The sequence below is a fragment of the Hippichthys cyanospilos genome, chromosome 15, assembly GCF_059441005.1.
Source record: "Hippichthys cyanospilos isolate Australia breed blue-spotted pipefish chromosome 15, RoL_Hcya_1.0, whole genome shotgun sequence".
Classification (NCBI taxonomy): Eukaryota; Metazoa; Chordata; class Actinopteri; order Syngnathiformes; family Syngnathidae; genus Hippichthys; species Hippichthys cyanospilos.
The window spans coordinates 15,024,002-15,041,321 of record NC_142383.1 but is presented as its reverse complement, the minus strand read 5'-3'; the positions used below and the strand labels follow the sequence as shown (position 1 = coordinate 15,041,321).

The 17,320-nt window shown below is 39.0% G+C and overlaps 1 protein-coding gene and 1 non-coding gene across 2 annotated transcripts; both read left to right on the top strand.

Moving 5' to 3' along the window:
- Positions 1–121: 121 nt before the first annotated feature.
- Positions 122–7,647, top strand: ddx54 (DEAD (Asp-Glu-Ala-Asp) box polypeptide 54). The gene is made up of 20 exons (XM_088435889.1): positions 122–366; positions 916–1,042; positions 1,311–1,381; positions 1,452–1,640; positions 1,722–1,771; positions 1,849–1,890; positions 1,963–2,058; positions 2,138–2,259; positions 2,984–3,045; positions 3,133–3,264; positions 3,327–3,537; positions 4,383–4,514; positions 4,579–4,800; positions 4,862–4,935; positions 5,001–5,198; positions 6,279–6,430; positions 6,633–6,746; positions 6,817–6,927; positions 7,020–7,108; positions 7,230–7,647. The coding sequence occupies exons 1-20, from the start codon at positions 247–249 to the stop codon at positions 7,472–7,474; spliced, it is 2,559 nt and encodes an 852-aa protein (XP_088292015.1). The 5' UTR covers positions 122–246; the 3' UTR covers positions 7,475–7,647.
- On the top strand, positions 474–545 carry trnac-gca (transfer RNA cysteine (anticodon GCA)). The gene has a single exon. It is a non-coding gene; the product is annotated as a tRNA-Cys (tRNA).
- Positions 7,648–17,320: the final 9,673 nt, after the last annotated feature.

The window sequence follows — 17,320 nt, the reverse complement described above, 5'->3', positions numbered from 1 at the left end:
TTGTCTTATTTCGACTTGAAAAATAAATGAAACTGTACTTTCGTTTGTGGTCGCTAGATGACGATCGAGACCATCTAGCCCCTCTCGGAAGTAAAAAATCTCAAGAAAAGAAGAACCTCACACGTGTTTACAACATGTCCGCTTGAGTCGTCGCTGTCCCCTTTCAACGTGAAATTAACTCCGGAAACAAATTTATCACTTTAACTCGTCGTTTGTTGAAAAAAAGTATCTTTTTTAAACGCCGATATGGCTCAGAAGAAAAAGAAACTCAACAAAAGGAAGAGGCACACGGCCGGTAGAGAGCCTGACACCGATTCTGACGGAGGAGACTTCGAAGTGGATGTCCAAATAAAAGACGATGATTCCGTAAGTATTTAAAGTATTATTACGTGCTCTCACTATTGGTTTTATATCACCTTGTATTTGTAAGTGACATCACTATTAATTCGGATTTATGCACAGATTTGTGCATCGGGGGTATAGCTCAGTGGTAGAGCATTTGACTGCAGATCAAGAGGTCTCCGGTTCAAATCCGGATGCCCCCTCAGTCTTTTTTTTCCCCCCTATACTTAAGATCCAATATGAAAAGATTAACGAAATAAAATTGCGAATTATCTCGAATAATCCTGCAATGCTTTGTTGTAACTATTCAGGACGTCATAAACGCACGAGCCATCTCGACTGGAAATCACATTTACGCCAGTTATATTTATATTAACACTACAGCTGGGGATAAAAATGACGATTTAAAAAAAAAAAACAGACAAAAACAACCGAGCTGACCCACAACCTAGAAACTTCTGCCCCACGTCTATTTTATCTAACACCCTATCAACGCACAGGGGGAATACATTATTTCAACTATAATTTGAAAATGATTTTTGCATGATTAAATGTTATTATTACCTTCGATAGCCCAGAAGCAAGCTGTCACATTTTCCTGCCATTTCGGACGGCCTGTCTGACGTGGAGCCGGACACTAGGGAGCTGGTCCGGGCCCAGAACAAGAAGAAGAAGAAATCAGGAGGGTTTCAATCCATGGGTGAGAACCACCAGAACAAATATAAATCATTTAGTTGCAATATAGCTGCCATCAAATTCAGCAAGAAAATTATACGCCAGAGATGGGCTAACAGGAATCAGACATTAAGTTCATCAACTTCATTCAAACACAGAAAAGCTACACTCAATGCTAAATGCTAACTCATGACATTAAAAAAAATGTCTGAGCTTGCATGTAGATGAATTAATTAATAAAGATGTATTGAAAATATAATTATTACAGCAGCGCTGCTAATCCTATATGTTAGGACTCTGTTACCCCGTCTTCAAGGGCATCATGAAGAAGGGCTACAAGGTTCCGACACCAATCCAAAGAAAGGTGAGCGCTCCTCAATTACGCATGAATTTTATTACCGCAATATGTCCTGACCTCGTCTTGGGCTCGTCAGACCATCCCGGTCATCCTGGACGGCAAAGACGTGGTGGCCATGGCTCGCACGGGCAGCGGTAAGACGGCCGCCTTCCTGGTACCGATGTTTGAGAAGCTGAAGGCGCCGCAAGCCCGGACGGGTGCCAGGGCCCTCGTTCTGACCCCCACCAGAGAACTGGCCCTGCAGACTCTGAGGTTCACAAAAGAGGTAAGGCGAGCAAAGAGTGGTGTTTAAAAAACAAAACAAAAAAAACCTCGGAATAAATTCCGCTCAATTTGATCATCGTAGTTGGGGAAATTAACCAAACTGAAGACGACCCTGATCCTTGGTGGAGACAGGTGTGTGCTTTTATTGTTTTTATTTGACTTACAAATGTTTGTGGAGGCCCAATTAAACGGATTCTTATGTCCTCCAGTTTGGAAAACCAGTTCGCTGCGCTTCATGAAAACCCAGACATGTGAGTATAAACAAAATTTGTTTTTTTGCGTCGCAAATCCTTTTATGTCGACGATGTCTCTGTGTCCTCCAGAATCATCGCTACCCCCGGTCGTCTCATGCACGTCATCCAGGAAATGAACCTAAAGTTGAATCACGTGGAGTACGTGGTGTTCGACGAGGCCGACAGGTGATTGAAATGTTAAATTCAAATCTTTTTGAATCCATAAATGTGTGCTTTATTGATTTATTTTTTTTCACTTCTTCAGGTTGTTTGAGATGGGCTTTGCCGAGCAGCTCCAGGAGATCATCAGAAGGCTTCCTGACACCAGACAGACTTTGTTGTTCTCCGCCACGCTGCCCAAACTGCTGGTGGAGTTTGCCAGAGCTGGTGAGATCCTGTCCGCTCATGAGACCCAGCCTATTTATTTATGTCCACTGTAGTGGACATGCAATTGTGGTCTACCCTTTGGAGTTATCTTGCTAGTCTTAGTGTCCTCAGTAGAGGACATCCTGGCATTTCTAATGATGTCTCAAATGTTTGGATGGGACACAGTTCATGAAAATTGGACACGATATGAATAGGCGGGGTCTCAAGAATATGTGGGAACAATTGGGGGCGGTTAAATTAAATTAGCAACACAATATAATCTAACATCAAATAATTTATATATGGATTGATATAATTTACAATCTATAATATATAATCTAATCTAATATTTTTTTTGCCTTGCCTTTGCGCTAGTGTGTTTGTGAGTGGTGAGAGAGGCCTTTTTCGGTCGTTTTATTTGTATGTTTTTATTTTACATTTCCAGGTAACTAGGCATAATTTACAAGACCAGAGAAGCGATATTGTTTCTTCTCGGATAATCTTGAGTACGCAAGTTTACGTAAATTTAGTTTAAGATCACTTCCTGTTTACGTCATCCTGTTTACGTGCGTCTGACATGACAGCCCAAATTTGTACGTATGTGTTTTTTATGTGAATAAGTACAATGTTAGCCGTAACTAATGTCAATTTTATTTTGTTAGTTCGACGGCGCGAACTATACTGTCTCTGTAAATTAGATCTCAGTGTAATTTTAGGATGTGCTGACCATAATTTTTGTTTCCAGGACTGATAGAACCGGTGCTGATTCGTTTGGATGTGGACTCTAAGCTCAGTGACCTGATCAAGGTTAAAAAATAATTTAAAAAAAATCTAAATTTGAAGTGTCTTAAATTGTGCCAGTGTATTAAAGCTGTCTTGTTTTCCTTCTCCCAGCTGTCTTTTTTCCACGTGCGTGTCGATGACAAGCCTGCGTTGCTGCTGCACCTCCTGAGGAACGTGATCAAGCCTCAGGAGCAGACCTTGGTCTTCGCCGCCACCAAACATCACGTGGAATACATCAAGGAGGTCGGCGTTGCATCACAAAAGACGTCTTTTGGGCAAGCTCCTGATGTTTTGTCGTTTTGCAGCTGTTGTCGTCGCAAGGCGTGGAGTGCGCCTACATCTACAGCGCCTTGGATCACACGGCCAGAAAGATCAACATTGGCAAGTTTGTGCACCGCAAAGCCATGGTGCTCGTAGTGACAGACGTGGCTGCTCGTGGGATTGACATCCCCCTGCTGGACAATGTCATCAACTACAACTTTCCCTCAAAGTCCAAGCTCTTCTTGCACAGAGTTGGTGAGTAAACGACAGGTTAATTGTGCATATACAAAGTGTATTCATGAATATAAGAGCTCAATTTTTGAAGAGAAATTTGTGTCTCTGAAATTAAAGGTAATTACTTTTTTTAATTGTAAAATGAAAATCACAAAAAGCTGCAAATCATGTGCCCATTAAAAACTGGGAATTTTTAATTATTAACTCATTGACTTCCATTCAAGGCTATAAGCATCAAATTGATTTTTACTGGATTGTGAATAACTTTTTGGATTACTATAAGTGAATAACTTATTCATTCACTGCCATTGACGGCTATTTTTGTCAGAAATCCATTTTAATTGGGCTGCTGACGAATTAGTTATCGTTAGTGAATGAGAAATGTCAGTCATGTTTAAACTTTAATGGCATTTTCTACCACTATAACATTTTATCTAAATAAAGCAATAATTTTACACTATAGATATTTTTTATATTAATTTTCAACAATGTGTTTTTTTTTAACTACTTACGTTACAACTTACTTTGAATTTCAATCACTGCCAGTCCAATGAAATTAGATTTTTCACGTATATAGCCGCCAATGGCATTGAATGGGTGCAGAGGCTGTAATTTGTCATTGTCATTTTTTGGGAGGAGAATTTGATCAGATTTCCTGATACTTTTTTTTCCGTATCATTCTGTATTCATATTTTTTTGTAAAATATGAATTTCCCCCCTAAATATGAGCTTTATATGTCACTTTGGAATGGATTGTATAAAATAAGTAAAATAACTAAGCTTGTATTCTCACTGGGATACATATACACACACACACACTGCTGTACATATTTAGAGATATTAAATCAGTGCTATTTGGTGGTCAGGGCGTGTGGGCCGAGCGGGTCGCAGCGGAACGACCTACAGCATGGTTTGTCAGGACGAGGTTCCTTTCGTCTACGACCTTCACCTTTTCCTGGGAAGACCCGTGCAGCTGTCCACGCCGGAGCACACAACAGGTAGGGCCTTAGAAGGAAATCCAAATTTGACAATCGTCTTATAAGCGACCGGTTCTCCTCGCAGACTCGGATGGTAGTTTTGGTCGCGTGCCCCAGTGCATCCTGGACGACGCAGGCACCAACCTGATTGCAGCGTACAACAACTCCATGGACCTGCAGAACCTGCACCGCATCTCTGAGAACGCCTACAAGCAGTACCTGAAGTCTCGGCCGAACCCCTCGGCGGAGTCCATCAGACGAGTGAAGAACTTGGACCTGACCTCCATGGCCGTCCATCCTTTACTTGGTCCGTTTTTTTTTGATGACCGTTCATCAGACGCAAGTTTTAGTGACAGTTTTCGTTTTAGGGTCCGGTTTGGAGAAAACCGAACTGGAACGTCTTCAGATCGTTGACGCGATCAAGGGCTACAAATCTAAAGCGGTGAGTGTGCTCGGGGACTCCTGACTCCCCGACTGCAAATTAAATGTGGCCATTTCGTCCCCTAGACCATCTTTGAAATCAACTCCAGCAGCAAGACGCTCGCCAGCGAGGTGATGCGGGCCAAGCGCTCCAAGGACTCGCGGCTGGTGGACAAATTCGGCAAAGACAGAGAAAGTCTGGCTGCCGAGAGACGCCTTCGGAAGCCCGTCGGCGTCCCGGCTGACGAAGACAGCGCTCACTCGGGCGAAGATGACGCTCTACAGGTGATGTGCATAAATAGACGTAGACGTAATAAATCTATGTTCACCAAAAGCATATCTGCAATGTGCATATTTTTGGGGTCGTTTTTGACACTTTTAGCCAGCTCGTGAAACACGTTGTATGGCAACGATGCGAATGCTTCACCCTTGTTTTATTTTTATTATTTTTTTTGTGATTGAAAAAAATATAATTTAATATATATTTTTTTACATTTTATCTTTTTGTTTACTTTTTACATACTTTATTAAAATTATAAATATGGATGTGAATATAATTATAAAAGTATGGAATACATTATGGAAGTATGGAACATTAAATTTGTATTAATTTAAATGTATTAATTTGACTTTTTAATGTATGTATTTATATTTCATATCATCGTTTTTATATATTTAAGCTGTACATTTTAAAATATTTTTTTACGTATATCTTAATAGACATGTCCTCTATTATAATTTTAGTATATTATAAATAATTTGAATGGATTTTTTAATCACAATACATACCTGCTTTTAAATACCTTAAGCTTTTAAATCACTGAAATGTTTTTTTTTTTAATATTTTCATTTTTAAGTACTTGTTTTTGTTTATTCTTTAAATACCTGTAATTAAAGTCTTGTTTTCTAACACAGTCAAAAAATCAACAAAAAAGCCAAAGATAAAATTACATTCAAACTTTCTCCTAAAATAACTGGCAAAAAAAAACATAAAAAAAAAAGTTGGCCAATTTTTCCCTCCCTATTGTGAATCTAAACAAATAATAAGTGACAAATTAATATAAAAGTCAAATCATATAACTAATTCAAATCTTCATAGTTGTTCCAAGTAATTCCAATTCATTTACTATTATTATTTTGTCTTAAATCTTTTGATTCATCATCTATCTTAACTTGATTTCGCCAAATATCCACATTTATCCCTTCTTATAATCAGCCTAAAATGTTCTTTCTTTTAAATTTTCTTTCAAAAAGTTGTTAGAGCGGTACAAAATGCATTAAAAGTCGCAAGGATTTTGCACAACCGAGCGAGATGAGTTGTGTTAAATTTAAGGGCAAAAAATGTTCCTCTTTCTTTGCTCGCAGGAGGTTTTCTCCGAGGTGGTCGGTGGGAAGAGGAAGACTCATCGGGACCGAGGAGAATCGCGTCCTAAAAACAAGCGAAGCAAACGTTCCACGGCCAAAGACGACGACTACTACATCCCCTACAGACCAAAAGACTTCGAGTCGGAGAGGGGGTGACGCCATTTTAACTCATTCCGTCCCAGCTGTTAAGAATCCATCTATCCATCCACAGTTTCATTCCCACAAGCCTCCCAAATACTTCTGCAAAATAATGTGTTCGGAATGGAACGTGGACATTTTAAAAGACATATTACCACTTTTTTGGTAGAGGATGCTTTCGAAGGCTAACGTGAGTTTCGCATCATTTCTTTTTAGGTTGAGTTTGAGCGGAGAGGGCAGCACCTTTGAAACGCAAGCGTCCTCCGCCGTCCTGGACCTCATGGGGGACGAAGGAGAGCAACTCAACCAGCATAAGAAAATTATGAAATGGTGAGGTTGAAAAGGATGAATTTAGCGAAAATGCGGAACGCCCATGTGTTGATTGAGACTCGGTTCGTAGGGATCGAAAGAGGAAGCGCTTCGTAACGGAAACGGGCAAAGATGACCTGAAGAAGAAGATTAAACTTGAAAGCGGTCAAACCATTCACAAGAAGAAGAACAAGAAGAACTTGTATCCTTTGGAGATGTTTTTAGTTTGGAGAACGCAAATTGGGCTAGGTGATGTTTGTTTTTTTTTTGCTGTCGTACTTAACAAGTTCTCAGTTATGAGGAGTGGAAGAAAAAGTACAAGATTGACGACGGCTCAGATGGGGAAGAAGGTGGAGGGGGCGGAGTCAGGAGGCCGCTAAAAGGTAGATTTTGTATCGGGTGCCCTAAAACAAAACACCTTCCAAGGAAGGCTTGAAGGTTTCTAGTAATACCTGCATACAATGAACTGGGAAAATGCTTCTCAATTTTATTTGTGTCATCCAGGTCGTGGTCGCGGCCGGAGTTCGGGTGGTCCTCAGTTGATGGCCAACGGCAGGAAAGTGCGCTCGGAGCTTAAGAGCAGCCAGCAGATCCTCAAGCAGCGTAAGAAGCAACAGAAGCACCGCTTCCTGCAGAGCGGAGGCCTCAAGAACCTGCGTGCCAAGAACAGAAAAGTGCTGGGAGAGATGAAAAAGTCCGGTTTCGGTCGAGGCACCCAAAAGAAGGGCAAGATGAGGAAGAGGATGTGAGAAAGAGCAATGACATCATATTTAAGGATCGAAGGTGGAAATGCTCATTGTGATTCTGCATCATCACTGCAAACTCCTCCAAAAAGGAATGATTGACTCACTCTATTTTTTTTTTTTTTTTGAGTGCTCTACTGTGTATATTAATCGTTCATAAAACATAAAGAACAAGCTGACTTTTTCGTCACTTTTGTCTTTATTTATACAATAAACTAGCATGCCTCAAACACAGAGCCAATGTGATTGTTAACAATTAGAACGTAATTGCTCTGGCTTTTTCTTTAAATTTCATAACAACATTTTTTTGGTTTGTTTGAAGGTAGTATTTGTATGATGTAGCTTCTTTTTTTCTTTTTTAATTTTTTTTTAAATATTAAAAAAACAAACAAACAAAAACAGCGTAGAGGAGACGACAGGTGACCAATTAGAGCCCCGCAACTGACATGAGTTAAATTGACAAGCTAGCATAGAAAGCTAGCAGCTTAGCATGCTACGTGGCTAAGCTTCAAATCCCCAATAAATGACGGTTTTTCACGATTGAAATGGCATTTAATGGCCTTAACATGGAGCAACCGTGCAGTACGGTAAAGAAGTGGACGTGGGTGAAGTAAAAAAAAAAAAGGTACGTTTTTTGGGTCATGCTAATGCTAGCTCGTGTTGGGAACTTTAGCACCTAGTGGAAAACTTTACTAAGATGATATATGTTAGATAATCGGGTTTTGTTTTTGATAACTTGTTTTTTTCAAATTGTACCTAGTATATATACTGACGTGGACAAATGTATTGTACTACGTATACAGTATTGTGTTTTTAAAAGGTCTTGTTATAACGAAATCATGCCACTAGATAGCGCTGTTGTATAGAATTTGATTTCAAAACCTATTCCACGCTCAACATACAAAAAAAAATCTGTTAATCTAATAGATTAATGTGTTTTGAATAAACGAAAAGCAAAAATATTTTCTATTCAGTGTTGAGTTTTTGCAGCGGGTAATTGTAGTTTTTTTTATGTTTTACCAGATGTCATAGTAATATTAACGATGCATTTGTTTGTGCTATTTTTACCGGAAATGTAAGTGAACAAGTGTGAAATAATGTGTGCATTTAACTGGTGTACTTTAGGTTCATATTAAGATACTAAATGTTCCGTTAAAAAAAAAAAAAAAACTGTTTAGGGCAAATCTATCCCACACTCATCTCAGCTTCTTACATGTCAAATTCTACTGTGATTTATCATCTGTAGAAGTCCATCACCCACTTTAAGAGAAGGCACGTCCTGCTGAAAAGGTGCAAAACATGAGCACATGCAGAGAAAACATCAGCACCGTGCCAGTCAAAAGTGCAGGAGAGGAGTTCCTGATTTCATCTGGATATGGTTAGTTCCATCTTATCTTCTTCTTTTTTTTTAATGGCCTTAACCAACGTTATCCATTATCAGAGTCTTCTTTCTGTGAACATTTCCGGTCTTGTACGTGCACGCTGCTAAAGATGGAGGAAAAATGAGCAGTGATGGAGTATGTAATTATTTGTTGGGTCTAAACACAGCTGCGTCTCCATGGTGATTGTCACTGGATTCCCTCATGGCATTTCTCATCGTTCGTAAAGGTGCATAAAGTGCACTTTATATTACTAAACAAATATTTTAATGATATTGTATCACTTTTAGTTTAATGATGATTTGCTACCTTAGATATCAGCGCATCGCTGCGGCTTTATCATGGTTGGCATCCTTTTATATTAACGTGACATTTTAGTCCATTCACATAAAATTATTGTCTTTACCCATCAAAAGTGTATTGAAACCTCTTTATGAAGTTATTTTCTGTTAGGAATAATTCCATAAATATGTTTCTCAAAAAGTGCGGAAATTACAAAACATTTTTGAATGATAATAACATGAATGATACCTTGACATTCACGTTAAGGATTCTGGAAACAAACTTGTAGTTTTTCAGTTTTATCAAATCGTTTGTCTCTGTTAAAAGGAATTCAAATGCCATTGCAGTACTCCCTCGCTTTAACGCGGTCCAGCTTTTGCGGCCTTGTTGTTTTGCAAATTTTTTTTTCAAATGCAATTCTTTGCCTAGCTTCAACTTCAATTTGAGAGTGATTAAATCAAAAAAATGTGGAAAAATAGTCAATTCAAACTTGATTAATAAATGTAAAACTGAAAATTGAAAAGGCATACGGTATATTAAACCCAGAACATAAATAAAACATAATAACAGTAAAAAAATATGATGAATGAAAAAATATATAACCCCAAATAAAACATATATCTTAATAAACAAAAAATAACTAAACTAAAAGAGTATAATGAACAAAGAAAACATCATAAATGGAAAATTGTAAATGAAAAAAAAAAAATTACCTCAACTTTACAAATTCCTTTTATTGCTGATATTTTGGGGATCTAACCTGAAAAAAATCACTCATTCCTCATCTTGATTCATAAAACTAAAAAAAAAAAAAAAATCATTACAAATAAGACTCACCACACAACAAAAGAAAACAATCCAAAATAGAAACTACACTTTTAATATGTGTATTTTACAAAAAAACAGTAAAAAAAAAAAAGTCCTGCTAATTCATCGCTAATCCTAATCTTCATAAATTTTTCCAGTTGAAGCACATTTTGAACAAAAATGGTGCAGCAACAACCTGTAGACTGACAGAATAATAGTACAGTACCCTGTATTTTTTTCTTTAACTTGTGCTTTGAACAACTAATATTAGTGCTGTACTGATGACCTGAGAGAGGAGTCGAGACAACCAAATCATGCTTATGAATTTTCTGCACTGTGATTAGAGATGGTTTTATTTTTTTAATCAAGGGGTAGAAATTATTGTGCAGTTATTGTACTGAATAATTGACAATCAGATTACCAGATTATCCAAATCATGTGAAAGCACCACTGTTGGGTCCAGTCTCGTACATCCCTGCTCGCCACTCATGCGGTCTGCCTTTTTTCGTCAGATAAGATTGCTCGGCCTATCGCTTAGGAGGCTACAGGCCACTCGAGGAACGACAACAAGCCCAACATGACTGACATTCGCCAATCTGCGGCCGGCAAATTCGCTCTTCCTGGTAGAACGCCGTTACAGGCCGTCTCTTATCTTTTTAGCGAGCGGAGAGGGAAGATGAGATGTTTTGGGGTCAGCGGCTGGTTAACTTGGTTTATTGTTCTATTATAATCACAACTCTGCAGCTCTGTTTTGAAAACAAGACAGCTCATGAAGATGTTTGGAACGTGGCAGATGTTTAAGGGTCTTAAATTAGCTCCGTCACCAGGGAAGATTCTGACTCGGGGCCACAAACGTCCTAATTAGAGCTGGAGATGTCTGCTGGGGCTTGTTGGATGTTTTAAAGGAATACGAACCAGATTCGCGAGGATCGGCGCGCTCGGTAAACATGCGCAGCTGGAAACGACAGATTTGCGTGAAAAGTGATCAGTAGGAACGGGAACTGTGTCAGGCTGTCAGCATCAAAGTGCGCAGAATCATTTCCGTCCATCGCGCCAGCCTATATGGAGCACTCGAGCGCTGCTAGCCAGCGGCTAATTGATGCTAAATGCAGGTAACCCTAACCCGAGGCAACAGGTCCCGCATGGCAATAAAATGTTGAAAAATACATCGTGACTGTCTGGACTGAACAGACGACTGTCTGAAAAGCTAAGCTGCCAATTTGAATGTAAAGACTTTGTTCCAAAGCCCCACAGCTGCGTTTCCACTGCCATCTGTCAATCTGGTTTCAGCCATTAGGGATTGCTACATGGAAATTTAAGTGCGTGCCAATGTTTTAGGTAGGTGAAATACAATCTGCCCTTTTTTCCTTATTTTCTTGTCTTTTTTGGTACTGTAAGCATCTTTCCATAATCTGCTTTCAGTGGAGTTTTGAGGTCAAACACAATCTGGTCCAGGATGTTGGTCCACCTTGAATCTGCTCCAATTAAGAATCCATTTTTTTTTTCCCTTTGGGAATGAATGGAAATCATCCATTCTTGAGTCAAATTGTTGCCGTAGAAAATATTAACTGTGCTGGTAGCGACAAAAAAAGAACACCATTTAAGGGAGTTTAAAAACAAGCTAGCTGGTTGTGCTAGCTAATACTATGTATAGCATTTTAACAGTCGCTTATTTCCGGCGTTGGACATAATCCTTCTATAACCAAAATCATGGTTTTATCATGGTCACTTGGCATGGCGTCGATGGTTTATGATACTTTTTGTTTTGAGTGATTCGGCGCCATGTTTTGGCATCTTTGCTTTATTTGATTTGATTTGATGTATTTTTTATCAAAACCCCGCCCAGCACTAATTAGCCATGCTAATCTTCTACTTGATGAACGGTTCATGTCTAGTCTGTGCCGGCGCTGATGACACGGGGTTATTTTTGGGGGATGTTCCTGAGTGCGGGCCCCCATTTAAAGCCCTTATAAAGTGGTCCTCTTCGGGGCGGGTGGAAAGTGGCTTATCAGTTCCACTAGTCCTTGATGGAGCCGACTCGTTAGCATGCAGTCAACACGGAGCGCAGAGCTTTTCCCTGGATTACTTTTTACACGTTCAATGCCATTGACCACTATAGACGTCCAAATCCATTTTTACCAGGCTCCACTGATAGAAGCCAAAGATCCATTTGAACTTGGCTGCAACTGAATCTCTTAGTTAAAAGCATGAAAAATAATATAAATATTCTAAAGTCTAAAAATCCACATTTTTATCCAATCACGGCTCAGCTCTTTTCTGAGTGTGCTCATGTGACCTTCGCAAGCTAAGCTGTGATAGGTCGTTACCTGAGCTCTTGGCAACTGTGACGATGTCGCAATCTTAATCAAAATATTAGGTTTAGGCTAGTGGGGTCGCATAGTAAAAATGATCATAATAAAAATCATAAACTAAATTGAAATCTGCTCAACGACCAATAACATTTCCCTATGCACTGTTGTAATGGGAGCGGCACCGCCCCCTACAGTTATGGATATGTAATTACACTTTATCCTCGCAAGTACACAAAAAAAAAGCCCCGCCATTTTGTGTGGCATAATGTCACATCCTCGCAAAAGAAGACAAATTGACAAAAACTGCCTTCTCCGCTTTCCCGGTCTGAGGAATAGTTTCCCAGACTCTCTTTTCACCTTCTGCGAAGCACTCCATCTCGTTCTGCGGCCGCACACTTCATTTGTCTTCGGCAGGATCAGAGAAAGAGCGAAAAAATCAAAATAATCACCCCCGCCATCGAGTAGGAGAGGTCTCGGAGACAAAGTCCGGATAACAAGATGACAAAGCTTATTAAGGCGGAACTCGGAAGAAAATGGCCACGCCACTCCGTTATCATATCCATGTCTTGTTTACAAGAAGGTTACAACTGGCAGGGATGTTACGCAGTAAAGAAAAATGTATTTCAACTCAAATATTGTCACATTTTCATAAGTTTGTTATGTTGACAGCAAAAAAAAAATATCTATCGCTATGTATATAAATCTGAGATATCCTTTAGAGATAGATATGATGTTTTTGTGTCCACTGTAATGGACATTTCTTTAGTCTGCATCTTTTGACATTTGAGATACTCTATTAAGTCCTAGTGTCCTCAATTGAGGACATACTGGCTTTTCCAATGATGTGTTTGGTGGGATGAAATTCACTTTGCTCTCATGCCAAGACAAAATGGACACAATGGTGGACACACGAATAGGCTGGCTTTTTGGAAGATACTTCAACAGTAGTCATAATTCCCAAATGGGGGGAAAAAACGAAATATTATGTCAGTCCTTTTGTTGCAAAAAATGAGAATAAAATTATAATTTTGCAAGAGTCATATAAGCACTACACAAAATGTTAAGTCATGGCAAAAATACTTTTTGATAAAATGACCTTGTAATATTTTGAGTCTTCGTTTAACTGGTGAGCTTAGCCTAGCGGCCACAAGGTGACGCTGTGACCTTTATCCAGACTCAGCTGAGGAGTTGTTGGAGCATTTATTCAGTGTGAGAGCTATTAAAACAATCTGCACATTTATTTGATATGAAATTTATTTGATATGTCAATACCAAAGAAGTTTCTGTATTAATTGAATATCAAAGATATTGAAACAGTTTAATTCAGCGCATTTGAGCAAACAAGCCATAAAGCCATTTTAGCATATTTTCAATTAACTTGTGGGCCAAATTTAAGTTACGCGAGTGAATCATAAATGACAAAAAAGGACAAAAAAAAATCTCTAGTACAGTAGCTCCCAGATAGGGGTACATGAGGGGGTACGTGAGATTTTTACCAAAGTTTCTGCAGGTAACTACAAAACTAATTGTTTTGCTTTTTACTGGTGTGACGGTCATAGTACGTTTTTTCTTTTCAAATCGAAAGCAAATTAATTGGAAGATGAATCAATTATGTGACACCTTTGCAAATTAAGTTTCATAAGGCCGCGCATTGTCATTGGTGGCACAATTTTCCAGCAAATGAACCAGAAATAAAAAAAAAAAGTCGATGATACACGACCAAGCCTCTGGAGTTGCAGAATGAAAAAACGCGGAAAGATACCACAACAAAGTAGTTCCAAAGTTTAAATAATCAGACACGGATGGCGCAGCGCTGACATTTTTTTTTCATCCCAAAACGCTTAATTTCGGTTGGAGGAGGAAAACGGGCGTACTACTAGTACATGCGGTAACATTTGAGTGATCAGTAATCACCCAATGCTGGCCACGGCGGCCGCTTCCAATTCCCGCAGGGGTCGAGCCGAGAGCCCGCGTTGAGTAATGGCAGACCCAATGAACTACAGTTCTAGAAAGGGGTAGGAAGAGTGGCGTAACATGTTCCATAAGGGGCCGCTGGGGGGCTGTGATTGGATGAAGAACATTTTCCCATCACGCTCTTCCTCCCCCCACAAACCCCGGATGGCACGCAAGGGCCTGACCACCGCCGCAGCATGGCGCCAAGCGGGTACTGGAGTCTCGTGTTTGCGCATGTGGAAGTGTGCGCGTGTGAGTCGGAGGGCCGAGGCCCCGGATATGTTGTGGAAGTGTGTAGTGGACAGGGGCCAGACAGGACGTGACCTTCTGGAGGAAGCTCGTGCTGCCCAATAGGACGAGGAGCTATCAGTCAACACCTTTTGTCCCGCCCTCCAAAAATCACCTTACCAGACCATTAAACTCCTTGCTGTCATCTTTTGTAGAAATGACCACAATGTAGAGTGTGTGTGTGTGTATGTGTGTGTGTGTATATATATGTGTGTGTGAAAACAAGACATATATCTATATATATATTTATATGTGACATCATCCTTTTTTTTATTTTTGGTTCATTTGCTGGAAAACTGTGCCAATGCGCAGCCTTATCAAACTTTATTTGCAAAGGTGTCACATAATTTAGCAGTAAATTGATTCATCTTCCAATTAATTTGCTTTCATTTTGAAAAAAAAAAAAAAAATATATATATATATATATATATATATATATATATATATATATATATATATATCTGTGTAACATATATGTAACTAAACCAATTAATTTGCTTTCAATTTGAAATGTATGTGTACATATATATATATATATATATATATATATATATATATATATATATATATATATATATATATATATATATATATATATACACATAAACATACATACATTTACACACATACATTTCAAATTGAAAGCAAATTAATTGGAAGATGTTTTATCAAAAAAAAAAACTACTGGTATATTTGGTATTGTTATCGTATCAATGACTACTAAAGCACTGAGTATTCATACTGAAATCACACACTTTTGATATGATTTTATATACTGTATATCTTAATAGCCAATGAATTTAGCCCAGATGTGCACCAGTCACCTGTAAGGACCCACACCCTCATCTAGCAGGGACACTTCCACCACTCCCAGTTCATCTTAGGGACAGATCAAAGTCACTCCCTTGCAGGCTGAACCCCGGTCTAACCTGCACCCTTGGACAAATGACCCTAGGGGTCAGCAGTCCAGTTCTGAGGCCACCCCCCCACGCCCCCACTTTCTTGGCAGTTTTCCACTAATTAAGGTGGTTTATGTAAAAGACACCATACCGAAAAAAGTAATACAAAGCCAAATTACATTTTTTATTTAATTTAACTTTGTGTCACCTCATGTAAAAGTAACACCTGCTAAAAACAAGATATCAAATGTACATAATTTAAACAGTTCCAAATTCCAGTGAGAAGAGACCCGAGTTAGGCGAGCGTCTTGATGTTTTGGGAGGGGAAAAAAAAAAGGTTAAAAGGTGCAAATTAAAAGAGCTGTCAGAGGTTCCTTGAAGTGAAGTGAACTTGCCGATAAGCCGAGTGGCCGGTTGAGGGAAAAACGACAGGGACCCCCTTTTTACCAAGCCCTCCAGCCATCTGGACCTCATTCTCCTAAAAGAGAAGATTTGACACTGAGTATAAGAGTAATTGATTGAAAAAAAAAACCCTGATAAGGCCCAATTATCAATCTTTTTTTTGGACATACAGTGGCGCCTAGATTCAGCACATGCTTGTAACGTAAAACAAGCGTTTCTCAAATCAGCTCTGTTCGCAAAAGTCATACACGTCAACTGAAACATGTTTCATATATGGAGGAGGAGACAGGGTTTAGCCTGGGTTTTTAGTGGAGAGTCTTCACCGCATGTGCACTTTAAATCATTTTTTTTTTCAAAATCAGATCATATCTAAGATGTTCTAAGTGTAATGTTGTTAAATATTTGGGGATGTTTTATGCCACTTTTTGTTCATACCGATACCAGTACAAGTATTCAACACTTGAGTAGTTCCGATACCAAGTATCAACCTTTTCCAATAAAGTGTTTCAATCAATATTTCATGATAATAATGGCAATTTTCCATCCTTCTAATTTTTCATTTCTAGTTGGTGAATGTAATAAGGTATTATCGACTGCCATCGCGAGCACCGATACCGTGAAAAAAAATCAATATTTTAATTCGATTTTTATGATCAAAACCGATTGTGTGGCGTGCTCGAGAACTACAGACGAAGGATTTGTTGTTGAAAATATTGACCAGGTTTTTCGTTTATGATTGTCAGCCGCTAATTTTTTATCAAGCAGATCCATATTGCACACCAGAGGATTATTACTCATTATCATTTTATTGAACAATCTGACAATTTATTGATTGGCGATTGTTGGCTAGAAAATTGACCCATATTCGTATGTGTCCACTGTTGTCCATGCTTGCCACCCAAACACATGAGACATCTTTGAAAAGGCCAGGATGTCCTCTAATGTGGACACTAGGTCTTAGTAGGGTAATGAATCAATCAAACAAAAACAAATCTCCACGACTGTGGACGCAAGGCTAGATGCACATAAAGAATAATGTTAATAATTTTTTCACTAATTTGCATCACAGGAGTGTTAAAAAATTCAAATTGTCGTTTTTTTGGGTTATATAACTAAAAGCCTAATGAAAAATGTCCTGTGTTTTTGTTGACAAGAACTTACAATGAAATTGTGTTGCAACATGATCCAAAGGGATTAGATTTTAAAAAAAAAAGTGTAATGCACAACCATTGTAATACTTTTGTAGAGCAATCCAAGCACGCCGTTGATCTTTTGACTTATTACCCGTCTGGCTTCCTGCAAAAGCTTTTCATCTTCCTGTTTCAACATCTTTTTCATGTATGTCGTCCCCATAAGTGCGCAAAACGAATGCGCCGTGCGTGCGAGCGGGTATTATCACTGTGGTTGAAATCATATCCAGAGCGCGGACATCAAACTACAGAGGCCGGCTGAGTTATAGCGCAACGAGAACAAAAGGGGGGCGGATTTTATTTTATTTTTTCAGGGGGGGGGGGTGGTTAAGGGGATGGA